The 19107-nt window shown below is 37.5% G+C and overlaps 1 protein-coding gene across 2 annotated transcripts in view; it reads right to left on the reverse strand.

Moving 5' to 3' along the window:
* Positions 1–9854: 9854 nt before the first annotated feature.
* The window catches only part of DYNC1LI1 (dynein cytoplasmic 1 light intermediate chain 1), a 32031-nt gene continuing 22778 nt past the window's right edge, over positions 9855–19107 (reverse strand). The window contains exons 6-13 of one of the 2 annotated variants that reach the window (XM_042475872.1): positions 18313–18406; positions 16869–17004; positions 16584–16695; positions 14227–14286; positions 14053–14097; positions 12451–12571; positions 11655–11816; positions 9855–10471 (exon numbers count right to left, since the gene is read on the reverse strand). In XM_042475872.1, the coding sequence (XP_042331806.1) occupies positions 10359–10471; positions 11655–11816; positions 12451–12571; positions 14053–14097; positions 14227–14286; positions 16584–16695; positions 16869–17004; positions 18313–18406 (843 nt within the window). In that variant the 3' untranslated portion in view covers positions 9855–10358. The remainder of the gene's footprint in view (positions 10472–11654; positions 11817–12450; positions 12572–14052; positions 14098–14226; positions 14287–16583; positions 16696–16868; positions 17005–18312; positions 18407–19107) is intronic. The other variant, XM_042475873.1, reaches the window with a different exon arrangement.

Genomic DNA, 19107 nt, shown 5'->3' on the forward strand with positions numbered 1-19107 from the left:
AAAACACACTGCAGAAATAATCCAGTTTGAAACCACTTTAACTGCCCTGGCTCAGTGCTAGGAAATACTGGGAATTGTAGTTTATTGGGGCACCAGAGCTCTCTAACAGAAAAGGCTAAATGTCTCATAACTACTGTTTCCAGAATTTCCTAGCGTTGAGCCAGAACAGTTAAAGTGGTCTCAAACTGGATTATTTCTGCAGTCTTTTTTTGGACCTAAGAAGCCCATTGACTAGGACCACCTTTGCTGTTCCCCTTCGAGAAATGTGTGTACTTGGCAGCCTGTCCTCACTGCAAATAGGAGGATAAGGTTCATTTTTCCTAGGAGCCGCAGCTGACAAGACTAGCACCCAGAGCTCAGGGTGTGTTTGCTTCTTGGAGAGGAAAAGGACAGCTAACATGTTCAGCAATGGGCTGCTTGGGGATACATGCAAAGGGTTTTTTCCCCCTTCATTTCAGCACAATGGACAAATGAAAGGAATAATTTAAATGTAGACTCAGTTGGGTTTGTTGCTAAAAGTACAATTTTAAACATTTTAAGCATTTGTCTTGCTCAGGTTTTTACAACTATGTTGCAAGCCAGTAAGGCATTTTAATGCAGATACTGTATAAACTCAAGATAAGGCTAGAAATTTTGGTCAAAAATTTGACCCCCCAAAAACCCTGGATCGACTTATCCATGAGTCAATGTAAGTACTGTACTTTAACTCTTATTTTAAAAAAGGAATCATCCCCTTCTCTGAGTAGAGTGCCAAAAGCGTAGTCCATCCCAGGTCCACCCAAAAGAAGCACCGACCCCCTCTACTTTCTCTGTCAAGGTGCCACTTTTGACTTTTTGGAATGCCTGGCCAGGAAAATCCTTAAAGGAGCACCAAGAAGAATTGGACTTTGCTTTGCCTTTTCATGCTTTTTTCACACATGTGCATTTTCTTAGCCCCACTTGTGCCTGGTCACCTCCCTCCATACATTGCACATTTACCATAGATTCATCCTGATCCGTCCAGCTTTTAGCATAAGCACAAATAGTTGGAATTTTGTAAGATTTTTGGCATTATTTTCTTTTGCTTTGTTATTTACATCCATTGTTAAATACCCCTGGATTTACTCTCAACATCCACAGGTCATATCAAAATCCATAATTGTGGCCCCCAAACCCGCCTTGGCTTATACATGAGGTTGACTGTTCATCAGAAAAATATGGTACATAATAAAATGCAGTATATGTATTATCAATGTAAAATAAACTGTAAGAAAAGAATTTATATTTATATTAGTATTACTAGCTTTTATTTTGCAACGTCTTACATTTGCAGTGCCTTCTCCTTTTGTGGTTATGACATCTGGTCTTCCTGCACACCTGACACCGGTTTGGCTGCTGCATTTTGCGGCTTGAAGCAATCTTGAGCCTCCTGTTTGCAATTTAACCTCCACCTCAACCATATATAGGTCAACTTTCGACCAAAACAACAACAGCTTCAATTCTGTATACTATATACTGCCTAGCAACAAATTATCAAACTCAGTGCCCTGTCAAATTATGAAATCATAGTGCAACTTTTTGTTACTTTGGCAACATTCTGTGAAATCCTGGGATTTGCAGTTTAGGGAGGGGCATTTAGAATTGTCAGCCAGAGAGCTCTAGTGCCCCCCCCCCCAACTACAAACCACAGGATGTTGCCATGGCAGAAGAAGAGTCATGGTATGCAAACTGTGTGATGTGAAAGGGCGCTCAAACACGATAAGCATCTCACTTTATTATGGCTTTTCTGTTTGCCAGCATGCATGAAACAGCTGCAGGCAAATAACCGTGATACAAGGGGTCAAGATGTTGTTCATGTAAAGGCCATTCTAGTCAGTGTAACTTTTATATTTGAGATGCACACATGAGAACATGTAAAAAGTGATTTTAAAATTACCTACAGAGATGGCCTTTTTAAGAGGTAGATTGGTTAAGAATAGAAAGCAGATGAAAATCTGTAAGATTCTAGTGTATGGCTGGAAAAGTAACTCTGATTAGACATGGCATTTAATGTGAAATCAGTGTACAGTTGTGCTTTGGGAAACACCTAATAGTTTGTTTGAAAACAATGGGTAAAGTGGGACAAATATAGCAATTTACTAATTGCTGAGATAATTTTGATGTGGAGTATTTGTGGCCCAATGGATTATGTTATTTTTCCTGTTTCATTGCAGGAATGAGGCTGGGAAAGCAACAATAGCATTGAAATAAATCTTTTGCAACATAGAATAAAATGGTCACACAGCTGCTTTTCTGAAATTCAGATCAGGTATGGAAGTCTGAAAGAATTCTCAACACCACTTAGCAATATAGAAGGCCAGCTGTCCAGGTCAATTACATTCACATTATGACATGTTGGCACTTAACAAATATTAACATCAGGGAATGCCAGAAATTGGAAGTGACACTTTTAAGTGGCCTCACCTTCCACTCTCAGTGTTGTATTAACATTCAAATTACTGTCTGTAGAAATTAATAGGCACTCACTTTGTACAAAATCAGAACATTGACCCAGCTCAGTAATGTCAACTGTCACTGGTAGCAGCTCTCCAGGGTTTTAGATAGGATAGTTTTAAAACAAATCCTTAGAGATGATTCCTGGTAGTTTCCTATCCAGGTACTAACCAGGCCTGACAATGCTTGTCTTCTGTAACCAGATAAGATCTAGTGTGTTTAGAGGCGTATGGTGGATCCACAGCAGCGCTGTTGAGCGCTTTGATGTAGTGGACGTGTCCAATCTGGTAGTCAGGTTTATGTTTATGGGAAATAAAATTTGTATGTCAGAAAGTTGCCACGAGATACTTTTGCTGTTTTAGAGTTGTGTGAGTGTTGAACTCTTGGAGATGGTAGATCTGGATTCAAGCTGATATAGGATGTGCATTGATTTGGATACGAATTTATGAAATTCATAACCTAGAAGATAAAACAATGAGTTTAAAAAGCATAAAATGTAAAGCAGAAAGCCCTACATATTGTGGGAGGGTGGGATATGTGTGTTACTAATACACTGGCTAATTCTAGGCATTTGTTGTTAGCCATTATCGAGTCGACTTCTGGCAATCCTATGAAAGAGAGACCTCTAAGTTACCCTGTCCTCAACAGCCCTGGCTGAGGTCCCCACAAACTCAGGGAAGTGGCATAACCAGCATAACTAAAAACACTAAGAAACACCAACAGTTAATCGATTGATAATGAACCCAAGACAGGTGCTGCATTAAAGCGTAAAGGCTGGTGCAGATGGCTGATGTAATCTAATGAAAGACAGCCAAGAGCCAAGTTACCCAGCATTACATTAACTTTAAGGAAGAGACTAATATTTTCAGAAATGGATTACAATGGACATCTTTTATCTTATTGGACAGGATATGTCAGCTGGTAGGCTAGGAAGATACAAACCAAGTTGAGAAGAGACAGACAAGAGGCAACTGAGCATCCACCTCTATCAGAGAGAAGGCTTCTATGTAACCTCAAAGATGGACTATTGCTAGCTGATAACTACCCAGATTATTCTGATACAGACCATGCTGGTAAGAGAGAGAATATTTGCTCTCAACTAGCCTGTGCTACATAGATATGCTTATTATGAATAATGAATGCCTGTTATGGATGTTTATAGATATAATGGATGCTGTTAGATATAGCACTGCCCACGGATATTAACCCTCTCGGTGCACCTGTGTGTCCAAAGATGCCTATTTAGAGATAGCATAGTTTCTGCTAAAGAGATGGAGATGGTACAAAGGTTCAAGACTTATAAAAGTGTAGCATCTTACCTGTCATATACTGTAACGGATTGAACGTATTATGCCTTGCATGCACTCTAATGCAATGAAAGTAATGTGCTCAGACACTGAGATTTCTATGTATCTCCTTATGGGGACTGTAGCCTAAAAGACTAACAAAGAGCCTGCTCATTCTCCCGTATAAATATCTTAGATACCAATACTTAGGCATACTCAAGTGGAGTGTTCTTATTGACTCTGTCCAGATTTTACCTGTCACATTGCACATTGCACACTGGACCAGGCAACCAAGTGATAAAAGGGACCTCCAGACAGATAAGCTGACAAATGACAAAGAACCCTCAATCTAAAGAGAAAAGGATGGGGAACCACTCCTGTTTCAAACCCTACCTATGGATTGGCCTCATCCAGGTGTTCAAATGTTTTACAGCTCTGAGCCATATCTAGCAGTGGCTGAGGGGCCATGGGCTCAACATGAATGTGTACGCATATTCAAAGCCACAGTAATACAAAGTCAAGTGAAATGCATGCTATTGGAAGCCTCTCAGTATGGAGGGCCTACTGGCTTCCTTCGAAAAGAGAAAGACTCACCAAGTTAGAGGGAAGAAACCCACAAATATGCACAGAGGGACTCCAAGCAAACAGTACAGGAGAAAGGAATTATAAGGAACAGACTTACAAACTCATGAAGAGTAACCATTAAATAAACACCACTAAGGCTGCATCACTAAAAAGATAATCCGGTTTGACACCACTTTAATTGGCTCACTACTATGGAATTCTGGGGATTATAGTTTTGTGAGACATTTACACTTACCTGTCCAAGAGCGCTGGGACCACAATAAAATACAATTCTCAGAATTCCATAGCATTGAGCCATGGCAGTTAAAGTGGTATGAAACTGGATTATCTCTGCAGGGTGGATGCAGCCTAAATCAGGAATAGGAAACCAACTAAAGAGGCAATTAGACCTTCAGATGACAATGAGGTTAGAGAAGGACAAAGAAATGGTTTCTTTCCCAAAACGACAGCTGGGCTGAAAGTTTATGGTGGAAAACTGGTTAGTCTTAAAAGTGTCTTTTTTGTGTCTGTCTTTACTGCAAATGATACACAATAGCTACACAATACTGATACTTTTGAGTAGAGAATCTAAGAAATTTAGAGAAACGGGTAATAAGAAATAAAGTTAATGAAAATAACAAAGCATTATTAAAAACAAAATTGAGTTTATGCAGGGTCTGTAATGTGACTCTCCGGTTATTGTTGGACTGCAGCTCCCACCATTCATCACTCCTGGATATCATGCCTAAGATTTCTGGAACGTATGGTTCATCTGGAAAGCCACAATCCAATCTCCAATACTGAAGGACAAGACCTGCAGAAAAGAAATCAATGTGGCTTCTACAAAGGTAAACCCATCACTAGCTTTTCTTTTCTTTCAGAGGGTCAACAAATGTAGATAAGGAGAATGATCAAAGTGCTCCTGAGAAGACTTAACAGACATGAGATCAGATGAGAGATTCTTTTAAGAATCACTAACTGGTTAAAGAAGAGAGCCAGCATGGTGTAGTGGTTTGAGTGTTCAATTACCACTCTGGATACCAGGGTTTAATTCCATGCTTGACCATGAAACCCACTGGGTGACGTTGGGCAAGTCACATGCTCTCAGCCTCAGGGGAAATCAATGGCAAACCTCTGAAGAAACTTGTCAAGAAAACTTCATGATAGGGTCACATTAGGGTGACCATAAGTTGGTTGAAGGCACACAAACAACAAAACTGGTTAAAGAACAGGAAGTACAGAACAGGAATGAACAATTCCCACAATCAAAAGATGTAGCAGTGGGATTCCCAAGGATCTGTATTGGGAATAATGATGTGTTTTAAAAAATAAAAACATGAGCACAAGGAGAGACATGTTGGATCAAACCAGTGTCTAAGATCTAGCTGTGGCAATGCTTTAGCATATATAAATGTGGGTGCATCAAATCCTATAAACTTTTATTCAAATTAAGTTCCATGAAGTTTCCTCCTAGGCAACTATGCACAGAAATACAGTATCGTTATTTGACGTTTTTAATTTGTTGCCTGTTTTATTGAACCCTTCCCTGTATTGTTATGTATTATTTATATATATTATGCTACTATTTCTTAGATCGTACGCCTTGGGCAGGTTTATTCGTATCTTATTGTTTGTATGTACAGCGCTGTGCAAATCTACAGCGCTATATAAATAAAGCATAATAATAATAATAATAATAATAATAATAATAATAATAATGTAAATAGCTCATATAATCAAGCTATGGGAGTAGAATAAACAATACACACAATCTATTCTTACATTGAGCTTTACACCATTAGTACTTCACAAGTATATTTTAAGATTAGAAAGGCCATCTTTCAACTCTTCAGACAAAATGATTATGTGGGGGTGTTCAAAACACGTCACAGGGAAATGTCCTTTAGTGTTCACTTAACGCTAGTAAATTATTCATTTAAACCAATTGAGAGATCTGCTACCTCCCCCTTGTGGACATCTCCAAAAGTGTAACAGATCTTCTTATGAGTATTAGCAGCAATTTAAGAATACGGTGCTTCTGGTCGGGAGAGATAAAAACAGGTATTGTGTATTAAGAAAGAAAAGAACATCAAGTGGTAAGTTTCCTTATATTTACTCCATTTTGTCTTGCTGGATTAAGAGCAGGGTATAAATTATTATTATTATTATTATTATTATTATTATTAAGATTGGACGTAATGTGAATTTCAAAGTACACATGTGCAGAAAGAAGAAATAAAATTGCTTGTTTGCATGCCATCTTTGAAAATAGTTAACATACTGTATACACTGTATAAACTTGTGTACAAATTGACTCCATGCATAAGTTGAGGACAGATTTTTCGGGTCAAAATTATGGCTTTTGATATGACTCATGGATAAGTCGAGAGTAAAACTTAGGGGCATGTAGCAAAGGATCTAAGGGGGAAAACACCACTTCCCTCCCCCCCTCCTCCTAACACCACTTCCCTGGTGCTGGAGGAGAAAGTTTTAACATCAGATTGAAAATGGAAGGGACTGGAGAAAAAATAGGGTCTGATGGCCAGATTGGGAGGAGGGGGGATGCAGAGAAAAGGTTTTAACATCGGATTGAGAAGGGAAGGGAAATGAGGTGTTTGGTCATCTGAGAGATGCAGGGAGGGGGAGGAGGATGGGGAGAGAAGGTTTTAACATCGGATTGAGAAGGGAAGGGAAGGGAAATGGGGTGTTTGGTCATCTGAGAGATGCAGGGAGGAGTGGGAGTAGGAGGATGGGGAGAGGTTTTAACATTGGATTAATCACCTCTTTCTCATGGGAAGGTTAATCACCTCTTTTGCACACAAATTTGCCTAGGCAGCTCTTTCAGAAATCACTGCCGAGGCACAGACAGGCAGTGTGTCTTTCAGTACCTTTCTAAGCAGTATCACTGTACTGAATAATTAAGTTGACCCAGATTTTTGGGGATAATTTTTTCAACTTATAGTTGAGTATGTATGGCGGTCATTGCCTCAAGGTTCAACACCAGAGGAGACACCCTTCTGTAGGAGATTATTATGCTAAATGGTCATAGCTATTATTATCATTGCTTTCCCCTTGCAAATATCTAATTTTTAAAATTCTTTCTATGCTAGAATACTATTGTACGTACTTTAGGAACACTGAACAGCTAAATCCCAACCTACCTGAGAAGAGGCTTCTGCCTTTGTATCGCATAGTGATCTTTGATTCTGATCTATTGGACACAAACCATGGGCAAAATTCAAAGGAAGGAATGGAGAATGACATTTTCAGTGGCAGTGTCATAAAGCTCTTTTTCCCTGGAAGCTCCACAATACACTCTTTCTCTGAAAAGCAGATACAGTACATTCTAAAATCTCTGCTAGATTTTTTTTCCATTTAGCTAGCATTTATTTTAATGCACTTAAAACATTGGTTATGTCATCCATTTTAAACATTCAACCATCTTTTCAACCAATTTTTCCCCATCTTACTCTCATGTTTCTTTCCTATCCTGCTGTTGGTATGGGGTAGACTTCCAAATTATATTGATGGTCAAGTGCTCATAATATTTCTTTTTGTCCCATTTAAATTTATGTGCCTCGTTAAAATATTTTCAGAAGCTTCACAGGAATAAAGAAATGTAACCTGTATGTACTTTTTTTTTGCAACAGAGCTATCTTCTAAGGAACATGACAGTATTGAATATATTTATTTATTATGTTCAGATATACCCACACTCTAATAGAACAAATTATGTGAGTATGCAGAGGCTAAATATTAGAAGCATTACATGTATGTAATTAAGAATTATACCAGTATATTGATATGCACAAACAATTCAATCCTAAGTAATAAGTGAAAAGCATGATACTTACCTTATCTGTTGGATAAACTCATGCACATCTTAAATGAGCACCAGAATGCTCATTCTGTGTTTACACAGTAATAATCTGTTCAACGGTTGAACAGATTTGATTAGAATTCAAGAACTTTGTAGTCTTCTGGAAAGCTGTTCCTTTCAGGTTAAGCATTCTCTCCACAAATTTAGATCTTAATGGTATAAACACATTGTAGCCATAAGCTGAGGTGTCTTCTTTTATCTGTTAGTTGTTGAGTTCCCTTAACTTCCCCTTTAGAAATGTCTTTATTTTACAGAAGGATTTACAAGCAGCAGTTTCAAATTTGCTGCAGACGCATGGGGAAGCTCGTGTTAATTTCTTTCCACTGTCACATATAGTAGCTATGATCTGAAGAATCATGTATGAAATTCCATGTGCCTAATAATCCTTTTGCACCTGCTTCTTTGAACAACCATCCCACATACTATATGGTAAATTGCACTGAAAGGGAGAGAACTTGTATTTTTTAGGTCCACTGCAGTCTTTTGTGGGAAGGGAATGAAATTCCAGCGGAGGCAGGGTGTGCAATACTGTAGATACACCTAAAATATTAGTATAAATCACATATTTCCCCCATTTATCCATGAAAAAGCAAACCCTAGCATTGATATAGAGTGTGAGTGGTCAATTGTGGCTGTCATAACTTTGTTTACTAACAGCTCTTAGCAGTCTAACTAGCTAGATCTAAAGAGAGTTGCAGTCCAACAGATGAAGGACCACAGCTTCCCACTTCTGATTTATAAACACTTACATATCAGATTTAAAGTATTGGATCTTGTGCAAGATATTGCACTAAAAGTAAACAGAATCATTAATTTACAACATCTTATCTATAATTTTAGCAGGTATTTCTTACAAGTGGTGATTTTTAGCAATAGCACTTACATTTCTATACCATTTTATAGTACTAAGCACTCTCTAATTGGTTTTCAATGTATTAGCCAATTGCCCCAGCAAACTGGGTACTAATTTTAGCGATCTACAAAAGAATGGAAGACCCAGTCAACCTAGAGCCTTGCAGGATCGAACTCACAACATTTTGGCTGCAGTACCAGCATTTCATCACTGTACCACCAGAGCAAATTCAATGGTCTGAGAGCAACTGAAAGTGCAGTACTGTTAAATGACCTGATCAACTCTCTAAATGATACTATTAGAATCATGTGAGAACAGTACAGAAAAACTGTTACTTAGGGCAAGAAACAAATGCTATATTCCCAAACTGTCAACATTTGTACAACCTTTCTAGAGGGGAACTTATTAAAGAGATATATGTGAAAGTCACAACATTATCAAACATACATGCACTTTCTGCTCCCAAAACAAAAAAATGGATAGGTCTATATGAAAAGAAATATCTGCAGACAATTAACTTAAAAAAATAGAGGGTAACATTTACTGCATTCTACATACAGCCAATGTTCAAAATGTTACGTGTCTGTCTGAAGTTTCCCAGAAAATTTTATTTTCAAGGTATCTGCCAGGTTAATTTGAAAATGATCTTTTAGATGTTTAAGGTTATCCAGCTTTAATCCTAGCACTTTAAAACAGTTCACTGGTAAATCCTTGATAGTGTAATAGATCCTGGCATGACAGTTTAGTTCAAGTAGTTTAATCCAGTTTAAACATCAAATGAGATCAGCGCAGTCTGAAGTCATATTCCAAATGAAGTGTTAAATTTTATTTCAGTTAGTTTATTGATGGTGCACAAAAAACAACAGTTGATTGCTCTCTTTCCAACAAAACCTAGGAAATCCTCCCCCTTGAGGTTAATTTGTAAAATTGCACTGAACTAAAAAGTTTGGGAGATCGGTATAAATTAAGTGCCCATGTTGCATATCAACTTTTCAACTCTTCAAGCAGCTTTTTGCATTAGAAATGATTAAGTGGACACTTCCAATTTACAGAATTACACTGACTTTTAAACAAAATCCAGATACTTCTGAATGCCACATTGTACTGTGAACAAGAGTCTTACATTGTGTGATAACTTTCCCTCTGTACAGTTCCCTTTTACAATGTTGGGCAACACAAAGACACGAACTGCTTGTCCTTTTCTGAAAGTGTGTCAGCTCCCTAGTCCCAGTCACGGAAGGAAGAAGCAGAGGCAAGTTTAAATTATCCCAGAAAATTGAATAAATGGCTATATTTGGTGTCTTCAAGATGCTTCACCTTCTGTTGGGGATGTTGGTGTCGTTGGAGAGACCAGATCTGGTTTTCGCGACATTCTGTCCAATTCAGCTTGAACATCTGTTAAGACAGGCTTCTGGCCTAAACAAAAGGAAGCAACATGTATTGTTTTATGTGAAACATACCCTACAAATAGTGTATATCAAGTGTTCATGATCACAACAGTCAATACAGAGTTGCTATTAAATATATCCAGCATTATTATAAAATGTAGTTCATTCCCAGATGAAGCCCTGAGCTTCAGGACACATTGCACATTTATCAATAATGTCTAGTTATCACTCTAAAAGTGTTATACAGTTCTCTAATCAGAATTTGTCTTTTGATGCCAGTAAGGGTGATGGGGGAGGGAATACTTATAGAGAACCAGCTGGTGACAGGGCATGTTTAGTTTGTTCTTCTCTGATGGATCTAAGAGGGATTTGGGGGAAGGGAGGGGAGAACAATGCAAGAAAGAATAGAGTGAAGAAGATATAAGCACCTCTCAAATACACACTGATTCTCCCCCACTTATATCTCGCTACCCCCATGTTGCTTTGGCAATGCCAGTTTGTCAAGGTAATGTGTAGTTCCACCATTAGTTACAATAGTACATTCATGGCAAATAATCTTTTGCAGCATACATATTTAGCACCATTAGCTAGATTGCTTCAGGGCAGGCTTAATACGAAAGTGTCCCTGTTTACAAGTCAGGGGAGGAAGAGAAATGTAATACAGAATCTACACTGGCCAAAGCTTTGAAGGTCTCATATAATGTAGTTTTCACCCCGCAATCTACTTCAACCTCTACAAAAGCCTCTTCCTACCAATACACAGAAGAGACAGTTCTGATGGAAAACTGAGACAGAATGACTCTATTAGTGTTAAAAGGAGAAGCAGAATGATTAAGCTTGATAGATTTATCCACTCGTAAATGAGAGCATTCCAATTCAGCACTCATGGAGAAGATCAATATAGTACAGTGAAAACAATTCTTGTCGTTATCAAACATGCTAACATTTTACAATATTACAGTTTCTGGCAGGTCCTCCTGTACCCTGCACATGTTTCTGTTCTAACACTCTTGCATTCTGTAACATTCTTACTTGATGTAAGTAAAAAGAGTAAGTTTCACCTGGTCATCTGTCTGCTGCAAAGCACGCAATAAGAGAATCCCCCATCTCTGAACAAAAAAACACTTGCGGGAAAGGGGCCAAAGGCAAAATGAAAGGGACCAAAAATGTCCATTTTATCCAACTACTGTATACAATTTTTGCACACTCACCTGACTTTTTTGCAGATGTTGGCAAGCTGCTGCTACTGCCACCAGCCGTGCCTCCTACTCCTCCAGGACTGCCAACGCCACTAGGTCCACCAGGTGAGCCTGTCTTCTTACTTAGCAAACTGTTGAAAAAATTAGCCAGGACTCCTTCGCTTGTGGCTCCAGCTAAAAGGAAGTTAAAACTGTGTTAATACGAATTAATTCAAAATCTTTTAATAACTGTAAATATGTTTTCTATACAATGTAATTTCGATTATATTTCATTACAGATTCATGTACTGAACATTAAAAGCCAATATCCCAACAGAATGTATTAGGAAAACGTAATCAGTATCTAACTGCTAGATGATTTTACTTTCTACAGACCTCCTATGTATAAGATCTTTAACATTGCATCTACAGTGCAGAAATAATTTAACTGCCATGGCTCAATGCTATGGAATTCTGGGAAATGTAGTTTTGTGAGATATTTATTTTTCTCTGTGAAGAGTGCTCTGGTGCCACAACAAACTACAATTCCCAGAACTCCACTAAGCCATGGCAGTTCTTCTTCTTCAATTTTCGTCCAATTCACAAGGATAATTTCTATCCTGGAGAAAGAATTATATCCCACCATCTGAAACTTACTACTATCTTCAACTGAATAAATGTTAATTTGGAATTTTGCATTTTAGTAATTACACCATCACCGATAATCTACAGAATAATCTATTGGAAGGAGTCTGAACAAGAAACATTTACTACTCATATACAATATGTATCGATATTTAAATTAGAAAAAAACAGTAAAGGGCCTTACCCTTCATACTAGGATCAATTTTTTTTGATCCAGCAGGAATGGGTGTAACACTGGCAACATTGGAAGTGACAGATCTGTTTGGTGTTCTGGGAGATCCTCCAGGGACTCTTGGTGAGGTATCCTACAAAGGAAGTACGTACTCAAGTTGAAATACTGAGCTTCCAGAAAATATGGGAGGCAACTCTTAAGATGTTTCTTGAGACATTTAATGCAAAGGATCATAGGAAGTTTAAATTACAGGTGACTAGTTAACAGACATATACAGTATTTATAAATTACTCAGTTTATACTCAGAATGGAAATACTGTTAATGGAAAATTGACTCTACATTGTCAAGGATCCCATTTCAACATCTAGAAATCATGCTATCCACGTAATGACTAAGGTGAAATAATTTCTTCTTTGTGCTACACAGTAAAGCTTTTGACAAGTTTTTTTTAAAAAAGTAACATCTATTTTCTTTTTTTATAAAAAAATTAAGAACATAATGCTAGGTCAGAAGAAAATCTTATTTATTCCAATGTTCTGTTCCCACGGTAGCCAATCAATTGCCTGTGGGAAGCCTGCTAGCAGGACTTGAGTGTAACTGCACCTTTTGCCTCACACTTCTAAATACAACATATGGGCAATGATATTGGCCGTAGTAGGCAGTCATCCTCACTAGCAGCCATTCATGGCACCATCCCCTATGAATTGATCCAGCCCTTTCTCAAAGCCACCCAAGCAAGTTAGCAGCTGTAACTACACTTTGTGGCAGTGGACTCTAATTTGCCTGTGAGCTGTGTTCAGTTTCAGTGGATGAACCCAGGATCAAGTATTATGCAGGAGAATAAAGGTTTTCCCTTATATATTTTTCATCCTAAATAATTCCATATACCTCTAGCTTTCCTTCCTTTATTCGTCATTTCTCTCTAACACTGTAACTTTTTCTGATAGGGCAGATGTTCCAGTCCTTTAATCATTTTGGTTTCATTTTTCTGCACCTGTTTCCCAGCTCGACAATGTTCTTTTTGAGCAATCATGACTGTCTATACTATTTTCTACCCTTCTGAACATCTTATCTTTGAATTTATATTTATATTTTATGTTTCCAGTTGTTATCTTAACACTGTCATCCTATTCAGAAGTAATCCCCACTGAGTTCAGCTAGGCCAAACAAGTAGATGCTACAAGATTACAGCCCAAAGAAGCGAAAATATTACTGCTTTTATAGCAATATAGCAAGTACATTACTATGTCACTTATCAGTGAACTAGCACCCCTAAGCGGTTTACAATGTGTAAGCCAATTGGCCCTAACAAGCTGGGTACTCACTTTACCGAACTATGAAAGGATGGAAGGTTAAGTGGACCTTGGATCCCTGCCTGGGATTGAACTCACAACCGTGTGACTGCAGTACTGGCATTTAACCACTGCGCCACCAGGACTCCCTGTTACAAAAAGTTGAATTACTAGCACATTCAATGTGCATGTGCGCACAAGCCCTTTTCTTAGACAAGGAATATGTAGAGGTGGTATTTCACCAAAATAAGGAACCATATTCAGCTCACTGCTATATAAGTTTACTATCAAGGTATTAGTATTTAAACAATCATGACTAACCACTGGTCTTCCAGCTGCAGTAGGTGGCTGTTTTGCTAACAAGGACTGCAAAACAAAATGAAACACACATTATGAGGAAAAGACAATAAATTCAAGTCTTAATCTAATTTAATTCTAGTTTAAATAAAATGCAATTTAAAAGAATATGCAGAGTACATACAAATCAGTCATTACCTGTTGCTTCATAAGAAATACTTGATCATCTTCTGCTACTATCTCTTTCTCATGAACAAACTGCAATAAGGAAAAGAACTTTTTAATAATACTGGAACTAGTATTATTTAGTTTGTTTAATAGTATAATATTTAATATTAACATTATTTATTACGAAGTTAATATTTAATAATATTAGAACAATTTGTAACAAATGTAGACACTGGAATCCTCAAAATAAATGCAATGGATGACTACAGAATAATTTTATAGTTTTTACTTTTTGACCTCTGTATCAACTTTTTTAGTGAGTCCAATATTGGGATACTCTTAAAGATGGCTCAAAGGCCATGGGTGGTATATAATGCACCAGACTGGTTATTAACTAACCAGAGCTTGTTATAGAGAGCATATTGTTCCTGCATTCGCTCATCTACACAGGCTGCCTCTATTCTAGCAAATCCAGTTTGAAAGTACTGATTTTCAAAAGAAATAGCAATGTTAGTCTCTTACAGAATAAAAAAAAAAAAGGAATGAAGGGGGAGGGGAAAAAAGAAATATGGCAACACCCTTAATGGGCTTTTATTTTTGTACGAACTTGGGTGGATATAAATCCACTTCTTCAGATGCAGTCTCAAGTGGTATTAATGCTCCACGGATGAAGCCTATTTATACAGTTGTGGGAGCGGGTATTACATTCTGTATAAATATGCTTTATACCCAAGGAACTCAACACTACATCCCATTTTAATTACATTACCAACACACTTCCATGTCATCATATAGAGCAGGGGTGGAGAAAATGGGGACTTGTTTTATGCCTTCTACAGACGCATCCCCATCCCAAATTAATATTTTGTCACTGAAATACAGCCCAAAAATATTTTTAAAACATTCAAAACTGCCAAAATATGTTGTTCTGACTTCCCTTACACTCCACCAACCCCCAACTCCCCCTCCCCTGGAATCAGCTTTATTACTGGCAATCCTCGGCCAGAGGTGACATCCATAGGAGTGGCTATATACAGGAAAATCACCCTTTGCCCTCTGCCATTGCCAACTCCTGGTATAACTCCAGCACTGCTGAAATGCCTCTATACTGGTGTATAAATTAGCCATCCACAGTTCTGGCATAACTCCACGCCTCTACCTCTCAACTTCTATGCTGTTAAATGGTTTCATCAGTGACACTGTAAAACATTTAGCAATACCACATCTCATGTAATAGAGATAGTGCCCCATGTAGAATTAGTGTGATACTGAGTTCTCAGTGTTACAAAACACGATGATAAATTGACATATCTGTTGCTCCCATTATATAGTGTATATATTTGACAATTAAGCCAAATTATGACTTGAACCAGCCTAATGTTTCCATTAGTGCAGAACATGGCAGCCAGGTTGGTTTCTGGTAAAGCCAGAAGCAATCACATAACACCTATTTTAAAATCACTCCACTGGCTGCCCATTAGTTTCTGGGCGCAGTACAACCTTTAAAGTCCGAAATGGCTTGGGTCCAACCTACCTTTGGGACTGCCTCCTCCTATATAATCCACCCCGCACACTCAGGTCCTCTGGGAGGAATTTATTCCAGGCTATGAAAACTAGGCTGTCTGCAACCACCCAGAGGACCTTCTTGGCAGCCACTCCCAGATTATGGAATCGCCTGCAAGAGGAGATCCGTCATATTACCATCTTAAACAGCTTTTAAAAGGCTGTTAAGTGAGATCTCTTCCAGCAGGCCTTTCCTGAATAGATAACCAGCCACTAAATCGAAACCCATCACCCCTCTGACTCTGCTATAACCACTGTCTGATTTGTCTATTTTAAGGTATGTTTTTAAATTGTTAATTGTGGGATACTGGGATTTGGGATTGTAACATTTTAACTTGTAAAACGGTTGTTTCTGACAGAGAGGCGGGATATAAATTTAAAATTATTTTATTATTTTTTATTAATGTTATTACCTTCTTAAGACTGGGCTTTCATACGTTTAAATATGTCCCAATTCACATTTCCCACTATATTCTATGCCTAGGTTTTTTTTTTCCAAAGATGCTTCTCCTAATGGCCAACTCTACAGATGGATAGTATCCCTTCATTTCCAGCCCTACTTTATGAAAGAGTGCAAGTAAAAGATGGTATGCTAGGAGCAATATATGTTAGTCTTGAACAGATGTAATTCGTAAATCTGCTCTCTCAATGACTTCAAATGGCATTTACTTCCAAATACACTTGACTGCAGCCTAAAAAAAGAGTGACAGGCAAAACGTAGGTTTGTATTACTGTCACTTGAAATAATTTCCTATGCTTGAAAATGAAATAGTTGGTTGAAATTAAAACAGTATTTTTTTAAAAAAATACTGTTAAATAATTACCTTTCTGACTGGAGGCTTTGTAATAATATCCTCAAAACTGTCACCCACTTTCAAAGTCTGGAAGTTCTCATGTAATATTCCTATCTTCTTTTCATTGTCCCATCCTGCAGGACTGAAGATACAAAAACAGTTAAGACTTTTCTCTTTTTTATTAAGCTACATCCTATAAAAAGATAATCATCTTTCAAAACAGAACAAGAATTTTCATTTGAGAATCTATGATATTTTTCCTACACATTATAACATGAGATAAATTTATGATAGAAGAATAACTAAGTAACTTACATAAATACGGCTTCTTTTTCCACAACAATGGCAGGTGAATTGAAGGGGAATCCATATAGTTTCTGGACAATATATTTATACACTATATCAATATTCTTATTTTCCTTTACTGAAGTGTAAATAAGTGCTGCACCATCTGAATTATTTGTTAAGGAAAATGTATAAATTTTTATCTGCTTGGCAGTGTCAGTTTGGAATCAGTAATAGTGTAATATATTGCAACCTAATACAAATATTGAGATCATTATGTTAGATTAAGGTTTAAATCTACAGTGGTACCTCGGGATACGAAATACCCAGGTTACGAAATTTCCGGGATACGAAAAAATCCCATAGGAAATAACTGTTCCGGGTTACGAATGTTTTTTCGGGTTAAGAAAAAAATTTTGGTGCTTTTCGGCGCTATTTCACACGAAATCGCGGCTTTTCCCCATTAGCGCCTATGGGTTTTCGGCTTGCGAAGGCTTTTCGGGTTACGAAAGCGGCCGCGGAACGAATTAATTTCGTAACCCGAGGCACCACTGTATTAATTACCTTCCCTGTCAAAATGAGGAAAAGAAACCATGTTTCTTAAGAAAAAGCTAACTTAATCAGACTACTCAAATAGCAAAAACATTTTCATTTTTACAAACAATTATGACATAACTTGTTACACCAAAATGGGGTGCAGCTTCTTCATGTTAACAGGTGCTAGTTTTAACACAAGTCTAGCTCAAATAAGTGAAACACGTTCACAACCAAAATGATGGGCAAAACTGTCATCACATCTACAACTGGAGAAACAGGTATATATTCTTACAAGCAGGTTACCAGGGATGAACCATCAGCCTTCAAACGCCTATAGAATTAAATACTTCTTAATTACATCCCAAGTCTAATATCACATCCTCACTTCTCTGCTATCCTGTGATTCTTAAATAGTGGACTGTAGACAATAAATATAGCTGTGTTTGATATTATCATCACCATGTTGCTTCAGTCTTAACAAAAACACTGATTTCTGAAGAATGGTTAACTGTTTTGCACTTACCAGACTTACTGAGAATATAGTTTATCTTAACAGATGCCTGTTTTGGATAACCATATCTTTGGCTCAATAAATTAAAATATAAACAAACTTTTTGATTACACACGCCACCTTTTGTTCCTTAGTTCACAGCACAAACAATGAAGCCATGGCATCTAGAAAGCAGATTTCCTATTTTGATTGAACCAGGACATTAAGGTTACTAACTATGAAATGAGACAGAATATTAAAACAGTTTTAAACTATGATTTAATATCCAAGTTTGTTCCAAGGCTGCACACACAGTTTTCAAGTTCAAATGAAGATATGGTCAAGCCAAGTTAGTATCATTTCTCATGGGCACTGAGTGACTTTATAAGGTCACTTTGGATAACAGCTACCCAGACATCCAGGATGAATTTTACTAATAAAGGATACATTGTAAACAAAACCGTCGGATGTGTGACTGAATGAAATCAAAGTGCTCATCTCTGTAATCATGCTCTTTTTCCAGCAAACTAATCGCATCACACTGCAAATAAATAAAACAGTATTTAAAATCAATATATCAGCATTATACTATCATTGAAACTTCAAAGTACATACTCCATTCAAATGACAGTACACAGAGTTTAACAGTCTGCTTTTGCAGTGCAAGTTTTTTTTAACATCAATTACTAGGCTTTCAAGAATGTTCCCTGTGTAAATACTTGTAAGATGGGAGACTGCTGCTGATGCCTCCAAATCAGAGCCTACTCTAGGACCAATATAATGTATTTGAAACACATGGATTTCTTAAGAGGAGGAAGCCCACTTTTTACTGTAGAAACTTGGAAGACCCGTGTTTGTAGCTGTTTATGATTTTGGACTCATCTAAAATAAATCTCAAAACAAGATTCAAGCAACTAAACATGAATACACATTTTGAATTCACCATTTCATCCACTATCTAGCAGCTCTGAAGTGTGCTGAGAGAGCTTTAGATACTTTTTAAGTTCTCACCCCTTTTTGAAATTAATTATAATGGCCAGGGTCCAAGAACTGCTTCAGCAGACATGCCCAAGGGCTTGAGCATACTCAGCACTATTTTTTTTTTAAAAAAAAAGTCTTCATTTTGACAATGTCCAACATACTTCCTCAGACACTGTTTCTCATGGCTTCAAAAGTAGTTTTGCATGTGAGGTTTACAGCTTTTTTTTAAAAAAAGGCCAAGCAGAAAGCCTCCTGGGGCAT

Source organism: Sceloporus undulatus, chromosome 6 (genome assembly GCF_019175285.1).
Source record: "Sceloporus undulatus isolate JIND9_A2432 ecotype Alabama chromosome 6, SceUnd_v1.1, whole genome shotgun sequence".
Lineage (NCBI taxonomy): Eukaryota > Metazoa > Chordata > Lepidosauria > Squamata > Phrynosomatidae > Sceloporus > Sceloporus undulatus.